General features: G+C 42.9%; 1 protein-coding gene across 1 annotated transcript in view; it reads right to left on the reverse strand.

Annotated features, from left to right (window-relative positions):
* Window positions 1-982: 982 nt before the first annotated feature.
* The window catches only part of LOC141098560 (cytochrome P450 2K4-like), a 60,654-nt gene continuing 43,221 nt past the window's right edge, over window positions 983-18,415 (reverse strand). Inside the window, exons 6-10 of the mRNA XM_073586457.1 lie at window positions 18,205-18,381; window positions 9,886-10,027; window positions 7,484-7,668; window positions 4,089-4,230; window positions 983-1,304 (exon numbers count right to left, since the gene is read on the reverse strand). Coding sequence (XP_073442558.1) covers window positions 1,126-1,304; window positions 4,089-4,230; window positions 7,484-7,668; window positions 9,886-10,027; window positions 18,205-18,381 — 825 coding nt within the window. The 3' untranslated portion in view covers window positions 983-1,125. The remainder of the gene's footprint in view (window positions 1,305-4,088; window positions 4,231-7,483; window positions 7,669-9,885; window positions 10,028-18,204; window positions 18,382-18,415) is intronic.

The raw sequence follows: 18,415 nt of genomic DNA on the forward strand, positions 1-18,415 counted from the left end.
AGTTAAACTCTGCTGAAGAGCAGGGAGACACAATGTGCCGGCACTGCTGCCCAGCCTCCACTATCTGTAGACCACAGGTCAATTTAAGCATGTGGTGTACAGAAAAGCAGGAAGATGCACAAATGAGGCGGGGAGGTGGGATGATGGTAATGGGACTCTGGATGCCCTGACGCAATGACATCACCTCGTTCCTCTACCCACGCTTTTCTCCTGTCTGCCAGTGGACTCCTCAACATCCATGGTTAGGTGAGTATAAGATGTTTTTATTTTATATTAATAGTGCTTGTTTAGGGACTACTGGGGGCCATGCATATAATGCGGGATGGCCACTGGAATGCTAGGAGCCATGCTTATAGTGTGGGGGGAAACTGAGGGCTATGAAGACAATTTGAGAGAGCTCCTGTGTATCCACACATACAATGTGGGGGACTACTGGGGGCCATGCATACAGTGTGAGATGGCTACTGGAATACTAGGGGCCATGCATACAGTGTGGGGGGAAACTGGGGGCTATGTATACAACTTGGGAGGGCTCCTGTGGGTCCACACATACTTGGCTACTGGGGGCCATGCATACAATGTGGAGGTCTACTGTGGCCCTGTGAACAGTGTTGGGGCTACTGGAGGTCATGCATGCAGTGTGGGGGAAATACTGGCGGTTATGCATACAGTGTTGGAGGGCTACTGGGGGACATACATACCTTTTTGGGGACTACTAGAATATTGGGGGCCATGCATACAGTGTGGGAGGGACTACTAGTGGCTATCCATACAGGGTGGGAGGACCACTTGACTACTGAGAGCAAAGCTTACAGTGTAGGGGGACTATTTAGGCCTTGCATACTGTGTGTGGGTACTACTGGGGTCCAAACACAATGTTGAGTGACTACTGGGAGCCATCTTACAGTGTGCACAAAAGAACTGTGGCTCTATCATAAATATGGGGGAAGGGACATACAAAAAAAAAACCCAGAAACTCCTCTGTCCATCAAATGTCCATGTTACTGATATCCTGGTAGATTACAAAATTTAGATCCCAAACTGCGGTTGTTGAAACAGTTACAATTATTTTTTTTTCCATTGACGTGACATATCCTTCACATTAGGACAGACGGTGATCACAGTCTATCTGCGAGATACAGCACAGATTTCATGAGATTGGGGGGCATTTGTTGACCCCATGGCAGGAGTAAGGTCCAGTTTTGCTCCAGGTGGTGGATGGAATGTGAAATTTTGCAACAATGATGTAAAGAAGAGAAATATCTCCATTTTAGCTAAGGTCTCCCCAGCACAACTTCTTTTTCCTAGAAAGGAAAAACATAAATACATGAATGAATTCAGACGTAAATTGTCTTTTTTTAATCAGTTACACTTAAAATGATTGGATTGGAGCTACCACGGAATCTAAGTGGTGAGACCACATTTGCTCCATTGAATGGTACAGATTGCAAACTTATGTACATACCAACATTTCTTTCACCACTAATGGGCATACCTTCAGAATAACTGAGGATGATCACTTTTGGATATGCTTGCATAATAAACTTCATCGCTTTTATAGTCTGGTTTGCAGGTTAGTCCTTGGAAAATCAATGCTTTTGTCAAGCACTGTATGCAATATATCTATTAATGGCCTGTGGGTCTGCTACTTATGAAAACTTATTAAGCCTTACTAGGCAAGGATTACCCAATTTCTGTATATGGATTTATTGATTTTTCTCCAGACAAGCCGGCACTCGCCATTATCTCTTCACGACTTTGCAAATTTCCATTATTTCCTTTTTGCTTTCTGCTCTCCTCCCCCCTTCTCCCAAGAGCTTTAACTTTTTTTTTATTTTTATTTTTTCCATCCGCATAGCCATATGAGGGCTTGTTTTTTGCAAGATGAGTTGTACTTTTGAATAACACCATTCGTTTTATCATGTGACGCACTTGAAAGCGGGAAAAAAAAATTCCAAGTGCGTTGAAATTGCAAAAAAGTGAAATTCCACACTTGTTTTTTTTTTTTGCGTATTTGATATACAAGGTTCATTAAATGGTAAAACTGACGGTGCAATATGATTTTGCAGGTCAGTATCAGTATGCAGGTACCACACATGTAAAGTTTTTTTTAGCATTTAAGTGAAGAAAAAAAAGGTATTTTGTAATCAAAAACTGTTTGCCTAATTTGCCATTTTCCAAGAACTGTAAAGTTTTCATGTGATGGGATATGAGGCCATGTGAGGACTTATTTTTTCCGATCTGAGCAGTCATTTTTACTGATATCATTTTTTGTAGTGTTGCGATGGCCAAAAAAAAACCATACGGTAATTCTGATGTTTTGATTTGCTTTTCTCATTACATCGTTTACCGATTGGATTAATTTTATTTTATATTTTGCTAAATCTGACTTTTTTGAACGTAGCGATACAAAATATGTGTATTATTCTTTTGTTTTGTTTTAGTGGTGCAACAAAAGGTGATTTGAACTTTTGTGTTTTTTATTTTTTTCATGGTTTTAAAAACGTTTTTTTTTTCACTTTTTATTGTGTATAATATGACGCTACCCTTCCGTGCTGAAAACCAGGACACAATAAGATGCCCTGAGCCCAGCTTCAGGGACGAGAGGTGACATCATAGAGGTAAACACCAGTCACTGAATCCGTGCTCCCACCAGCACTTCATTGTGAGCCGAGACAATGAACTGTGGTGACCTCCATGAGATCACAGCGAGCACCGTGAGAAAATTCTCATGTGCTCCCGATGATCTCATTGAGGTCACCGCAGTTTATCATCTCGGCTCACAGTTACGTGAGCCTGAGAACACACCTTGATTGATCGGCGGTTACCTCTGTGACGTCACTGCCCGTCGATGAAGCTGCGCTCAAAGCACCTTATTGTGTCCTGGTTTTCAGCCTGGACAATTGCATCATGGCAAATTGCATCATGGCACCGTTCAGATCGTAAACCAGTTATTTCAGAGATGGATTAAGGCATGGGACAGTATTGCTAATCTTTGCTTTGTACAGGTGAGGAATATGGGGGACAAGGGCTTGGGGTGAGGTCTCTTCTATTTTTGATAACCGGGGCAGGCAAACCCACAACTTGTGCTAAAAATAAATAAATAAAAAAGGCTTGGGACCACTCTATTCTTGATAACCAAGATAAAACTGACAGCTGAGGGTTAGTTTTGCCTGCGCTGCCTATCAAATATAGAAGACACCCCACGCCATTTTAAAAAAAAAAAAAATATTTTTGGCACAGGCCCTGACGACGCCTGTTCTCCCTGTTATCTCTGACAGCTGGCGCAGAATAATGGGAGTAGAACTCTCTTATCAGTGGATGGGTGTGAACGGAGGTTACTTTTTTACCACCAGTCATAGCTGCTGGATCACGCTGTCATCTGTCAGAGTGGGAACTGTGGCTTTCTGACCGGTGGTTATGATCTTACCGTTGATCAGAGCCACCTGGGTTTCTCGTGCTTTCACGCTGATGACAGCATGGGAAACACCTGATGTTTGGGGTGCCTAACCCGATCTGTAACAGGACATCCTGGAAAAGTCAAAGTTCGGGGTCTGTGCCTGAATGCTAGGTATTTGGTACTGTCCCCGAACTTTACTGTTCGAGTTTGCCCATCTTTACTTAAGTGATGTCATCCAGGAGTTGAAGAGGGGTTGCTTCCATCTTCAGCCTCTTATGAAGTTCAGCAGCAAAATATTATAATTGCCATTTTCTATAACCCTATTCCCCCCAAAAATGCAATAAAAAATAATCAAAACAATGCATGTAGCCCAGCAATTAAAGCTACCGCTCACCACACAAAAAAGCAAATCTTCTCACAGCTCGATCAATAGAAGAATAAAAATGTTATAGGTCTGGCAACAGAAACCAATTTTTTTTTTTACAAATTCCTGACTATTTTTACATCACTAAACTATAGAAAGAAAAATACAAGTTTAATATCTTGACAAGTTTTGTTTTTGTGGACGGAATTGACCTCACATTGTACAGTGCTCACAAATCCCCATATTTGCATTGTTATTAATGATTATATTATTAATACACTGACCTGATCCCTCCAAAAATAAGTCATTTATTATTAATGTTACCTATGGAGAACGGTATGAAGGCTTCGTTCTTCGTAAAGTTTCCAGCAGAGTCAAGAAAATGTTCCGGATAAAATTCTTCTGGTTTTTCAAAGTAATCCTTATCTCTGAGAGCGGAATGAATCAGTGTGATTACAGTGGCTCCCTGGAAGAAAAAAAAGTCAGCTAATCTGTACAATATGTAGGTTCATGGTTAAGAAGTTAAAAACTAAATCAATTACAGTTGGAAAGAGCTTAGAGTAACTATCAAGCGGAATTATTATTTCAAAAATTAATATTACATATGAAAATAAGTAACATTGTGATATACACTCACTGGCCACTTTATTAGGTACACCTGTCCAACTGTGTGTTAAGACTTAATTTCTAATCAGCCAATCACATGGCGGCAACTCAGTGCATTTAGGCATGTAGACATGGTCAAGACAATCTCCTGCAGTTCAAACCGAGCATCAGTATGGGGAAGAAAGGTGATTTGAGTGCCTTTGAACGTGGCATGATTGTTGGTGCCAGAAGGGCTGGTCTGAGAATTTCAGAAACTGCTGATCTACTGGGATTTTCACGCACAACCATCTCTAGGGTTTACAGAGAATGGTCCGAAAAAGAAAAAAAATCCAGTGAGCGGCAGTTCTGTGGCCGGAAATGCCATGTTGATGCCAGAGGTCAGAGGAGAATGGGCAGACTGGTTCGAGCTGATAGAAAGGCAACAGTGACTCAAATTGCCACCCGTTACAACCAAGGTAGGCAGAAGAGCATCTCTGAACGCACAGTGCGTCGAACTTTGAGGCAGATGGGCTACAGCAGCAGAAGACCACACTGGGTACCACTCCTCTCAGCTAAGAACAGGAAACTGAGGCTACAATTTGCACAAGCTCATCGAAATTGGACAGTAGAAGATTGGAAAAACGTTGCCTGGTCTGATGAGTCTCGATTTCTGCTGCGACATTCGGATGGTAGGGTCAGAATTTGGCGTAAACAACATGAAAGCATGGATCCATCCTGCCTTGTATCAACGGTTCAGGCTGGTGGTGGTGGTGTCATGGTGTGGGGAATTTTTTCTGGGCACTCTTTGGGCCCCTTGGTACCAATTGAGCATCGTTGCAACGCCACAGCCTACCTGAGTATTGTTGCTGACCATGTCCATCCCTTTATGACCACAATGTACCCAACATCTGATGGCTACTTTCAGCAGGATAATGTGCCATGTCATAAAGCTCGAATCATCTCAGATTGGTTTCTTGAACATGACAATGAGTTTACTGTACTCAAATGGCCTCCTCAGTCACTAGATCTCAATCCAATAGAGCATCTTTGGGATGTGGTGGAACGGGAGATTCGCATCAGGGATGTGCAGCCGACAAATCTGCGCCAACTGTGTGATGCCATCATGTCAATATGGTCCAAAATCTCTGAGGAATGCTTCCAGCACCTTGTTGAATCTCTGCCACGAAGAATTGAGGCAGTTCTGAAGGCAAAAGGGGGTCCAACCCCTTACTAGCATGGTGTACCTAATAAAGTGGCCAGTGAGTGTATATGAGTCTGCTTCTTTCTCCTCCTCGATGCAATTTGTGGGTTAAATATGTATTTAGTGTAGTCAGATTTTCCAAATACTAGAGTAGGAGATTATAGTTGGTGCTTTTAAATTTCTATCGAAAGAAGAAGAGCTAGGGGTCGTCACAGACAGAAGAAAATTATGAGCACTGTGATGTAGTGAGGCCTGTGACAGCTAGGGGGCGCTGTATAGGACATGCATGCAAGCGTTCCTTCATTGTAATAGGGAAAATGGTGAGGTGGGTGAGACCAGTCACCTACAAACCCACCCAGGGGCGTGTGTCTGAACGCTCAGGATGAAGCCTGTGTGTGTGTGGCTGTGTGAAATAGAACTTTAGTGAGGTCATAACTATGTGATCCATACATCACCGGTGGGTGTGGTTATCGACCATATAATGTGCCTGAGGTCAGGTCACATGGGGAGAGTGTATGGACCTGATTGGTTCATGTGGAAGGTCCTGGAAGGCCTATGTGTTGGAAGGTGTGCTACCTCCCTGAAGAGCACATGGAGGCTTTGGACCTGCTGGCCTGTGTGTTGGACGGTTCCAAGTGGAGACAGAAGTCCTGATCAGCACACAGAGAGGCCGTGTTTCCAGAGTCAGTGACGGCTCTGCATTGGGAAGGTACTTCCTGGCTGAGGATCTGAAACTGTTAGGCGGCCTAGTGAGCAAGGCATTGTCTGGGATGGTGATCCTAGTTCGGCAGCTTGTGCGAACATATAAATCCCTTAAAACGAATTATTTATTTTATACATTAAAAAACACCTATCCCAGTGAAAAATGGCCAATGAGAAAAATAACCAGACCTACGCTGGGATGCTACATAGCCCTACTTTAAGGCTCACTGATACCTTCCTAGCCATGGAGGTTGGCACCCTAAAAACGAGAATTGGCGCCCCCACTCAACGTGGACTATCCCTCACTCCCCTACCAGTCCCTATTCAGACAGGAGGGAAAACAATAATCTGAAATGAAACTTCAGAATGCCCTAAGCTCAAGCAAACCTCAAACAATTGATGTTGTCCTGATAGAATCCCTGACAAACGTGAGTGATACTGACGGAGGTCCGAAAGAGACAGAGTTTAGACTATGGAGCCGGCATCTGGAGCAGGAGCTCCTAAGAGGTAACCCCGGAAAGGGGGAAATAACTATGTTGAGGCAATAGAGCCTGTTTACTGGACATGGCACAGCCTGTGTGGCCACAGGGCTGAGAGAGTGGAGCCCTAAAATGAACACTGACCTGTCTGAGGTAAGACTGTTGTGTTTTATGGTTTATGCTGTATAATAAACCACATAGATTGTTTAAATGGAAAGTGTTCCTGTGTGCTGTGAATCCGCTGCCAAGTGAGTGTTCCCCAACACTAACAATAAGCAATAAGCGATATCTTACAACACCAACTGTCATCTCTTGTCTCAGTAAAGGGAAAATCTCTCTGAAAATCTTCATTTTAGACCAAAGAATTGAGATTTTTGAGAATGAAAGTTCAGACCAGGTGTAGAAAAAGATAGATTTCGCTGATAAGAAATGTATTTTGATCATCATATCAGGGGTAAAGAGGGGGATCTCTTTCCCTACACAGAAAAATTGGCAATTACTTCAAAAAAGATTTTCTTGATAGGAATACAGGATGGACTTCAGCCACTATTTTGCCACATTATCCAATAATATAGTTTACAAATAAAAGTTGTGTTTGGCCCCATCTATAAAAGAAAGATATTTGATGTACTGCACTACGTGTGCCTTTATGAATAGTCTTAATGTTAGGGTTTAGGTCAATGGCAGGTTCTCATGTCACCATTTTATAAAATGGTCCAACCAGATAAAACAGATGACAGCTCTTATAGTACCTTTGGAATAAAATATCCTCTGAAGGTGACATCTTGAGAAGTTGCATGTGGAACAGCAGTCGGTGCAATGTCTCCAAACCTCTGAATCTCATGAATGACGGCGTCTGTATACGGCATTTCTTTCCGATGCTCCATTTGAGGTTGGGCGGATCCAATTACTCGCTCAATTTCACTTTGAACTTTCTCTGTCATGATAGAGACCTACATATATACTCGCTGAAGAGCCCGGCGCTGCCCGTGCATAGTAACTAACTGTGGTTAGTTATAACACATTATAATGATTATATTGCACATAAAAATATTTCTCATCAGATATTCAACTCTACAGATTTGCAACACAAATTAACTAAATGCGTAACCAAGTATTGATACACCTCATGCTTCTGCTTTTTACACAGCCTCCTCCTGCACCTCAAGCTCCTCCTTTAAGTATCAGCCACAGGGGATATATAATATAGTAGTATAAGCCACAGCGGATATATACCGTCCAGCTCCCTCCCTCCACAGCCCCGCTCTCTACTCGCCGTCCCGCTCTCTCCCTCTGAAACCCAGCTCTCCACCAGCCTTTCCGCATTCTCCCTCAGCGGCCCCGCTCTCCATCCACCGTACCACTCTCTTCCTCCACAGCACCTGTCTCCACTGGCCATCCCACTCTCTTCTTCAGCAGCCCCGCTTTCGCTCCGCAGCCCCGCTGTCTCTCTCCACAGCCCAGCTCTCCATCCACCATCATGCTCTCTCCTTCCGAAGTCCCACTCTCCCGCATTCTTCCTCCACAGCCCCATTCTCTCCCTCAGCAGCCCCTGTCTCCACTGGCCATCCCGCTTTCTCCTTCTGCAGCCCCACTCTCCACTCGCCGTCCCTCTCTTTTCCTCTGCAGCCCCAGTCTCCACTGGCCGTCCTGTGCTCTCCCTCAGCAGCCCAGCTCTCCACCCAGATCCCGCTCTCTGCCTTAACATCCCCGCTCTCCGCCCTTCATCACGCTCTCTCCTTCTGCAACCTTGTTTTCCACCCACAGTCCCGCTCTCTCCCTCTGCAGCCCCGCTTTCCATGTGCCGTCCTTTCTATCCCTCCGCAGTCCCACTCTCCATCCATGTCCCGCTCTCCCTCCACAGCCCCGCTCTCTCCCTCCACATCCCCGCTCTCTTCCTCTACAGCCCTACTCTCCACACGCTGTCCCGATTTATCCCTCCACAGCCCTGCTCTCCATCCATGTTCCGCTCTCTCCCTTGCAACTCCGCTCTCCACCCGTGTCCCACACTTTCCCAACCTCACTCTCCAACAGCAAGTAGGCGGCACTATGTGGAGTGGGCATGGCTTGATACATACACACACATGCATACACTCAGCTTTATATATATATAAATAAAAAAGTTAGCAACCTGCACAATAATTACAGACCATTATTGCATATTTCCAAATATACCTCAAATATATCTTAAATATATTTTTATGGTCTATCCCACCTCAAAGTCTCCATTATCTTTAATACTATTGTCTGATAATCGAGAACTAAAAATTAGCAAATATACTAATGGGACACTCTAGGATCCAGAGTCTTGTTACTACAGTCACGATTGCTATGCTCTTGCCCAAAAGATGTTTGGTTTATGTTATAGGAAGATAAATGTTCACGCATTTCATATACAGTTGTGCTCAAAAGTTTATATACCCCACAGAATGTTTGCTTTCTTGGCTTTTTTTCAGAGAATATGAATGATAACACCGAAACTTTTTCTCCACACATGGTCAGTGGTTGGGTAAAGCCATTTATTGTCAAACTACTGTGTTTTCTCTTTTTAAATCATAATGACAACCCAAAACAAAAAAAATTGTGACAACTTCTGTGCATGTTATCAGGCCAAAATCACCAGGGTATGTCAACTTTTGACCAGGGTCATTTGGATGTTTAGGGTTGTCATTATGATTTTAAAAGAGAAAACAAAGTAGTTTGACAATAAATGGCTTCACCCAACCACTAACCATGAGTGGAGAAGAAGTTTTGATGAAATCATTCATATTTTCTGAAAAAAGGCCAAGAAAGCAAAAATTCTGCCGGGTATGTAAACTTTGAGCACAGCTGTGACATAAATCAAACACCTTTTGGGCAAGAGCATAGCAATCGGGACTGTAGCAACAAGACTCTGGATTCTAGAGTGTCCCAAAGACCTCATTGCAATAAATAAAACCAGGGAGTGAATTTTAATAGATTTTACATTTGGGATTTCACATTTTGCCTCTGCATCTACTTTTGCTCTCTAGCAAAATGTGGGCCTATATGTCTTAGCAAATGTTTTAAGACAAAAGGATTCTATCTAGCCTGTGGTTTCTTCTACATTTCTTAATGGCATGTTTGAAAAATTATATAGTAAAAATGTCTACATGTTTGAAATGATAGATCTTACTTTGAATTTCAGGATATTTCATCATGAGCAGAATCCCCCATCTCAATGTGGTTGACGTAGTCTCCATTCCAGCCCCAAACAAATCTGCCACCAGAGAAATCAAATTCTCATTGTTGAAATATTTAATGTCTTCAGCTTTTCCCTGGAAACAACGTTTAAATATCAAATATCAATTTTCTATTCATCGGTTTCTAGACTGTTCATTTGTATAATAGAAATTAATTTGAGAAACGACCGTCATACCGGGGTAGGAAAAATGAGTCCTCCCCAAGCCTTGTCTTAAAACTCAAACTTGGAATTGTAAAAGAAGCAATGATTATTGGTGTGTGCCACGTTTATTTTCATCTTTATATAAAGACTAGCTGAAGAGCCCGCTGCTGCCCGGGTACAGTAACTAACTATGGTTAGTTATAACAAATTATAATGATTATATCTATATATATAAAGCTGAGTGTAGAGCCCCGCCCACGCCGCATATCCACATTCACTATAATATCCCACATCATCCCATCAACCAGAGCTACCAGGCTACCACCTCTAATATCTGACATCGTCCCGTCAACCAGGGCCACCGGACTACTAATATCCCACATCATCCCGTCAAAGCCATCGGACTACTATCCCTAATATCCCTCATCATTTCGTCAGCCATAGCAACCGGACAATTACCCCTAATATCCCACATCATCCTGTCAGCCTGGGGTCAGAACCAGAGTGCTGAATGGATTTGCCCTGACTTCAATACCAATGATCCCCTTAATGGAAGCCTAGGGTGAGAATCAGAGCACTGAGGGATTTACCCTAACTTTCATAACGGAGATCCCTTTAAGAGAGGTCTGCGGTCAGTGCCAAAGTGCAGAATGGATTTGCCCTCACTTCCATTCCAGGGATCCCTTTAAGAGGGGCCTGGGGTCAGAACCAGAGTACTGAGTAGAATTGCCCTAACTTCCATATCAATGATCCATTTAAGAGAGACTTGGGTCAGAACACAAGTGCTGAGTGGAATTGCTCTCACTTCCATACTGGGGATCCCTTTAAGGGAGCCTGGGATTAGAACCAGAGCGCTGAGGGATTTGCCCTAACTTCCATACAGGAGATCCCTTTAAGAGAGCCTGGGGTCAGAACCAGATTGCTGAGTGGAATTGCCCTTACTTCCATACCGGAGATCCCTTTAAGAGAGGCCTTGGGTTAGAAACAAAGCGCTGGATGATTTTGCTCTTACTTCCATACCAATGATCCCTTTAATAGAAGCATGGGGTCAGAATCAGAGCACTGAGGGATTTACCCTAACTTCTCTACAGGAGATCCCTTTAGGAGAGCCTGGGGTCAGTACCAAAGCGCAGAGTGGATTTGCCCTCACTTCCGTACCGGGGATCCCTTTAAGAGGGGCCTGAGGTCAGAACCAGAGCACTTAGTGGAATTGCTCTAACTTCCATACCTATGATCCCTTTAACCCCTTAAGCCCCAAGGGTGGTTTGCACGTTCATGACCCGGACAATTTTTACAATTCTGACCACTGTCCTTTTATGAGGTAATAACTCTGAAACGCTTACATGGATCCCGGTGATTCTGACACTGTTTTCTCATGACATATTGTACTTCATGTTAGTGGTAAAATTTCATTCAAATAACTTGCGTTTATTTGTGAAAAAAATGGAAATTTGGTGAAAATTTTGAAAATTTCGCAATTTTCCAACTTTGAATTTGTATGCCCTTAAATCACAGAGATACAGCACACAAACAACGGATAAGTAACATTTCCCACATGTTTACTTTACATCAGCACAATTTTGGAACCAAAATTTTTTTTTGTCAGGAAGTTATAAGGGTTAAAAATTGACCAGCGATTTCTCATTTTTGCAACACCATTTTATTTTTACGGACCACATCACATTTGAAACCACTTTGCGGGGTCTATATGATAGAAAATACCCAAAAGTGACACCATTCTAAAAACTGCACCCCTTAAGGTGCTCAACCACATTCAAGAAGTTTATTAACCCTTTAGGTGCGTCACAGGAATTTTTTGAATATTTAAAAAAAAATGAACATTTAACTTTTTTTCACAAAAAAAATACTTCAGGTTCAATTTTTTTTATTTTACCAAGGGTGACAGGAGAAATTGGACTACAAAAGTTATTGTGCAGTTTGCCCTGAGTACGCTGATACCTGATATGTGGGGGGAACCACTGTTTCGGCGCATGGCAGAGCTCAGAAGGGAAGGAGCGCCCTTTGACTTTTTCAATGCAAAATTGGCTGGAATTCAGATCGGACGCCATGTCGCTTTTGGAGAGCCCCTGATGTACCTAAACAGTGGAAACCCCCCACAAATGACCCCATTTTGGAAACTAGACCCCCCAAGGAACTTATCTAGATATGTAGTGAGAACTTTGAACCCACAAGGGCTTCACAGAAGTTTATAACGTACAGCGGTGCAATTAAAATCATATTTTTCCGCAAAAATGATCTTTTCACCCCCAATTTTTATTTTCCCAAGGGTAACAGGACCCTAAAAGTTATTCTGCAATTTGTCCTGAGTACGCTGATACCCCATATGTGGGGGTAAACTACTATTTGGGCGCATGACAGAGCTCGGAAGGGAAGCAGCGCCATTTGACGTTTTTGGCTGGAATTGAGACCGGACACCATGTTGCGATTGGAAAACCCCTGATGTACCAAAACAGTGGAAACCCCCACAAATGACAACATTTTGGAAACTAGACCCCCCAAGGAACTTATCTAGATGTGTGGTGAGAATTTTGAACCCCCCAGTGCTTCACAGAAGTTTATAATGCCTGTGCGTGAAAATAAAAAAATCATAATTTTTCCACAAACATGATCTTTTAGTCACCAATTTTTTTATTTTCCCAAGGGTACCAAGAGAAATTGGACCCCAAAGGTTGTTGTCCAATTTATCCTGAGTACGTTGATACCTCATATGTGGAAGAAAACTACTGTATGGGCACACGACAGGGCTCGGAAGGGAAGTGGTGATGTTTTGGAATGCAGACTTTGATGGAATGGTCTGCGGGTGTCATGTTGCTTTTGGAGAGCCCCTGATGTACATAAACAGTGGAAACCCCCCACAAGTGACCCTATTTTGGAAACTAGACCCCCTACGGAACTTATCTAGATGTGTGGTGAGCACTTTGAACCCCCAAGAGCTTCACAGAAGTTTATAATGCCCGGGCATGAAAATAAAATAATCGTATTTTTTCCACAAACATGATCAATTAGTCCCCAATTTTTTTATTTTCCCAAGGGTAACAGGAGAAATTGGACCCCAAATGTTGTTGTCCAATTTGTCTTGAGTATGCTGATACCTCATATGTGGGAGAAAACTACTGTATGGGCACACGTCGGGACTCGGAAGGGAAGTAGTGACGTTTTGGAATGCAGACTTTGATGGAATAGTCTGCGGGTGTCATGTGCGTTTGGAGAGCCCCTGATGTATCTAAACTATTGAAACTCCCCACAAGTGACCCCATTTTGGAAACTAGATCCCCCACGGAAGTTATCTAGATGTGTGGTGAGCACTTTGAACCCCCAAGTGATTCACAGAAGATTATAACGCCCAGGCGTGAAAATAAAAAAATCATTTTTTTCCACAAAAATGATATTTTTGCCCCCAATTTTTTATTTTCCTAAGGGTAACAGGAGAAATTGGACCCCAAAAGTTGTTTTGCAATTTGTTCTGAGTAGGCTGATACCCTATATGTGGGGGTAAAACACTGTTTGGGTGCATGGCAGAGCTTGCAAGGGAAGGAGCACCATTTGACTTCTTCAATGCAGAATTGGCTGGAATTGAGATCCGATGCCATGTTGCATTTGGAGAGCACCTGATGTGCCCAAACGGTGGAAACACCCCAATTATAACTCCAACCCTAACCCCAACACACCCCTAACCCTAATCTCAGCCCTAACCCTAGCCCTAACCCTAGCCCTAACCCTAGCCCTAACCCTAACCCTAATGGAAAAATGGAAATATATACATTTTCTTTAAATTTTATTATTTTTCCCTAACTAAGGGGGTGATAACGGGGGGTTTGATTTACTATTTATAGCGGGTTTTTATGTTTGGCAGCTGTCGCACGCTAAAAGACGCTTTTTATTGTAAAAATAGTTTGTGCATCACCACATATTGAGAGCTATAATTTTTCCATATTTTGACCCACCGAGTCATGTGAGGTCTTATTTTTTGCAGGACGAGTTGACGTTTTTATTGGTGCCATTTTCAAGCACATTACATTTTTTTATCGCTTTTTATTCCGATTTTTGGGACGCAGAAAGAACAAAAACCAGCTTTTCATGAATTTCTTTTGGGGGGGTGCGTTTACACCGTTCCACGTATGGTAAAATTGATAAAGTACTTTTATTCTTAGGGTCAGTACGGTTACAGCAATACCTCATTTATGTCTTTTTTTATGTTTTGGCGGTTTTATGCAATGAAAACTATTTTATATAAAAAATAATTATTTTTGCATCACTTTATTCTGCGAGCTATAACTTTTTTAATTTTTGGTGATGACTCTGTATGGTAGCTCGAATTTTGCAGGACAAGATGACGTTCTCAGCGGTACCATGGATATTTATATGCGTCTTTTTGATCGTGCGTTATTGCACTGTTTTTTTGGCGGTGTGATAATAAATCATAATTTTTTGCTTCGTTTTTTATTTTTATTTTTTAAGGGGTTTGCTAAAGGTGTTAACTAATGGGACAGTTTTATAGGGCGGGTCGTTACGGACGCGGCGATACCAAATATGTGTACTTCTATAGTTTTTTTCTTTTTTTATTTCCAAAAAATGAATTTATTGGGGAATATTTTTTTTTTCTAATTTATTTAGCGATTTTTTTAAAGTTATTTTTACACTTATTTTTTTTTAACTTTATTAGGTTGTCCTAGGGTGGACATCACTGTCCTGTGACAGATCGCTGATCTGTCACATCACAGATCACTGTGACAGATCAGCGATCTGTTACAGGCATAGACGCAGACTTCCTCATGCCTGCGATTTGCAGGCACTGAGGAAGTCAGCTCTCTACAGGCGCCCGAAGGTCCCCGTCGTCATCTTGGATCCGGGGACCTGTAGGGAAAGAGACCCCCGCAGCAGCGCTGCACATTGCTCTGCGGTGGGGGGCTCAGGGAAGTGTGGAGGGAGCCCCCTCCCTGCCGATGCTTCCCTTTAACCCCCGGTACACCGCGATCATGTTTGATCGCGGTGTGCAAGGGGTTAACGTGTCAGGGGCGGTCCGTGACCGCCCCTGACACATTGTGCCGGGTGTCAGCTGTGATAATCAGCTGACACCCGGCCGCGATCAGCGGCGCTCACCACGTGGGCGCCGCTGATCGCTGTGACGTACTATCCCGTCCCTGGGAATTAAGTCCCAGGGCACATGGACGGGATAGTACATCACATGGGATTAAGGGGTTAAGAGACCCTGGGGTAAAATCCAAAGCGCTAGATGGATTTGCCCTGACTTCCATACCGGAGATCCATTTAAGAGGGAAGATGTGCCTATGGGGTGGAGGATGTGTGATGTGTATATGGGCAGGGAGGGGGATTCATTTCTGTCATGTTCTCTCTGCTCCTTTCTGGGGGGCAGACAATGGCTGGGAGCTTATGTCCCAAGGGATGCTAGATTTCTCCCACCCAGTCAGTGTCTGCTGAGGTGTTTTCTGGAGTGGGAAAACTGTTGCTCATAGCAACCACTCACAGCTCAGCTTAATTTAAACAGCTCTGGTGAAATGAAAGATGCTTCGTGATTGGTTGGTGACACACACATACATTCAATTATATATATGTACACTCACTGGCCACTTTATTAGGTACACCTGTCCAACTGTGTGTTAAGACTTAATTTCTAATCAGCCAATCACATGGCGGCAACTCAGTGCATTTAGGCATGTAGACATGGTCAAGACAATCTCCTGCAGTTCAAACCGAGCATCAGTATGGGGAAGAAAAGTGATTTGAGTGCCTTTGAACGTGGCATGATTGTTGGTGCCAGAAGGGCTGGTCTGAGTATTTCAGAAACTGCTGATCTACTGGGATTTTCACGCACAACCATCTCTAGGGTTTACAGAGAATGGTCCGAAAAAGAAAAAAAATCCAGTGAGCGGCAGTTCTGTGGCCGGAAATGCCTTGTTGATGCCAGAGGTCAGAGGAGAATGGGCAGACTGGTTCGAGCTGATAGAAAGGCAACAGTGACTCAAATTGCCACCCGTTACAACCAAGGTAGGCAGAAGAGCATCTCTGAACGCACAGTGCGTCGAACTTTGAGGCAGATGGGCTACAGCAGCAGAAGACCACACTGGGTACCACTCCTCTCAGCTAAGAACAGGCATCTGATGGCTACTTTCAGCAGGATAATGCGCCATGTCATAAAGCTCGAATCATCTCAGATTGGTTTCTTGAACATGACAATGAGTTTACTGTACTCAAATGGCCTCCTCAGTCACCAGATCTCAATCCAATAGAGCATCTTTGGGATGTGGTGGAACGGGAGATTCGCATCAGGGATGTGCAGCCGACAAATCTGCGCCAACTGTGTGATGCCATCATGTCAATATGGTCCAAAATCTCTGAGGAATGCTTCCAGCACCTTGTTGAATCTCTGCCACGAAGAATTGAGGCAGTTCTGAAGGCAAAAGGGGGTCCAACCCGTTACTAGCATGGTGTACCTAATAAAGTGGCCAGTGAGTGTATATATATATATAATTTATGACATACCTGTGCACAAAAAATAAAGGACAATTTTCTTTGGAACACGGTGAGTCTGCCATTTTTAGATATCCAAGTATATGTAAAATAGGAAAACAAGCCCACTTGTCACCTCTACCACTTGTGGAAGATGCTTTAGGCTGGCAACTAGAGATGAGCTGATTGATCAGTTTAGGATTCCGTTTCTGAAATTCACGGTTCCATTCAAATGTGAACACTTTGCAATTTGATTCACAAAAAAAAAAGGTTGGCTGCCATTTTTTTTAACCATTTAGCACCTGTTAAATGTAAAAAACTAATACTCACGTCACTGCTCTCCTCTCTGGATGCTCCTCTGCTTATTAAGAAGCACAAAAAAGGCCAATGATAACCAAAAACAGAGATCAGATGGTGTAGGTCAAGGGTCACCGTTTAAGAACAGAACATACTTCTACATGGACCCATAACACGGGCAAGAAATCCCCACCCAGAGATGTAATTACATATGATACGTTCACATCTTATATAATGCTAGTGCCATGTTGAACAGAGTAAAGGGAAGTAAAGGGGATATAGACGATCTGATGGTCAGTTACCTGTGCTAGAGTCCATGACTGAGTACGCGCCCCTATGCGCGTTTCGCGGTTGCTTCTTTGGGGGGAAGGGAAACCGGATGTCCCTTTTTTCACTGTGGTTATTTTCAGCAGTAGAAATACCTGATGGAAGTTGACATACTGTTACAAGTTGCAGGATGGAATCACTGTGGTAGGGATTTAGTATGGCGTGGTCCCCCCTTTTCCCCTCCCCCCTTCCCCTCCTCTGTTCATTCAGTGATGTTCAACATGGCACTAGCATTATATAAGATGTGAACGTATCACAATGTAATTACATCTCTGGGTGGGGATTTCTTGCCCGTGTTATGGGTCCATATAGAAGTACGCTTTGTTCTTAACCGGTGTACCTTGACCTACACCATCTGATCTCTGTTTTTGGTTATCACATGTATTAAATAATTGTTGTTTGCTTATTTATATTTATATAATTAAAAATACTTTCATACTTTATATAATCATGCAGACTCTTTATTATGGATTATTGGCTCCATTGGCATTTTTTGTGTTTCTTAGTTAGGAGGAGCTCCATAGAGTATTTACCCAATCCTAGGTAGTGAATACTAGGAATTTGCCATTTATCATGTGTTCTGTGCTCGGGTCATTGTTTGCTCCTCTGCTTATTGTCTGCCATTTGGTTCTTTTCTTTCCACCTTAGCACACCATATCTATGACCTCTGCATGGTAGGTCAGAGACTTCCAGTCACAATTAGGCTTTGGGGGTCTTTGCACTTGGTAAGATTGCAACATCGTGACACCTTGACATCATGATGTGCACTGTGACCTCACCATACTTAGTGACTCGGCCACAGGTCCTGGTTTATAGTGAAGAGGATGGTGATGTGGAGTGCAATGCCAGAAAGAAGAATGCAAGCGAGAAGGCAGTAAGTAGCTAGGAGATGGAGAGTGACAGATTAGATGAGTATTAGCTTTTATTTGCTTTTTACATCTCACACTTATTATGCTCTGGGGTCTCGAAAGATAACTGGTAACACATTGACCATACCTCTTGTTGCTTGGCCAAGTAGGCATCGATGAGGTTCCTCTGGTCATTTACATCCAGCTCTTTCTTATGTTTCGTAAATGTTCTTGTTATAAAGTTATCAAACTCTTTAACATTTTCTAAAATGGTTTTGTGAGCTCCGGGAAGCAAATTTGCAAGAAATGGAAAACTGTTGTACAGCTACAGCATACATGCAATAAAAAAAGGAAAAAAT

Source organism: Dendrobates tinctorius, unplaced genomic scaffold (genome assembly GCF_039654945.1).
Source record: "Dendrobates tinctorius isolate UK_male_01 unplaced genomic scaffold, ASM3965494v1 ptg000093l, whole genome shotgun sequence".
In the NCBI taxonomy this organism is placed as follows: Eukaryota; Metazoa; Chordata; class Amphibia; order Anura; family Dendrobatidae; genus Dendrobates; species Dendrobates tinctorius.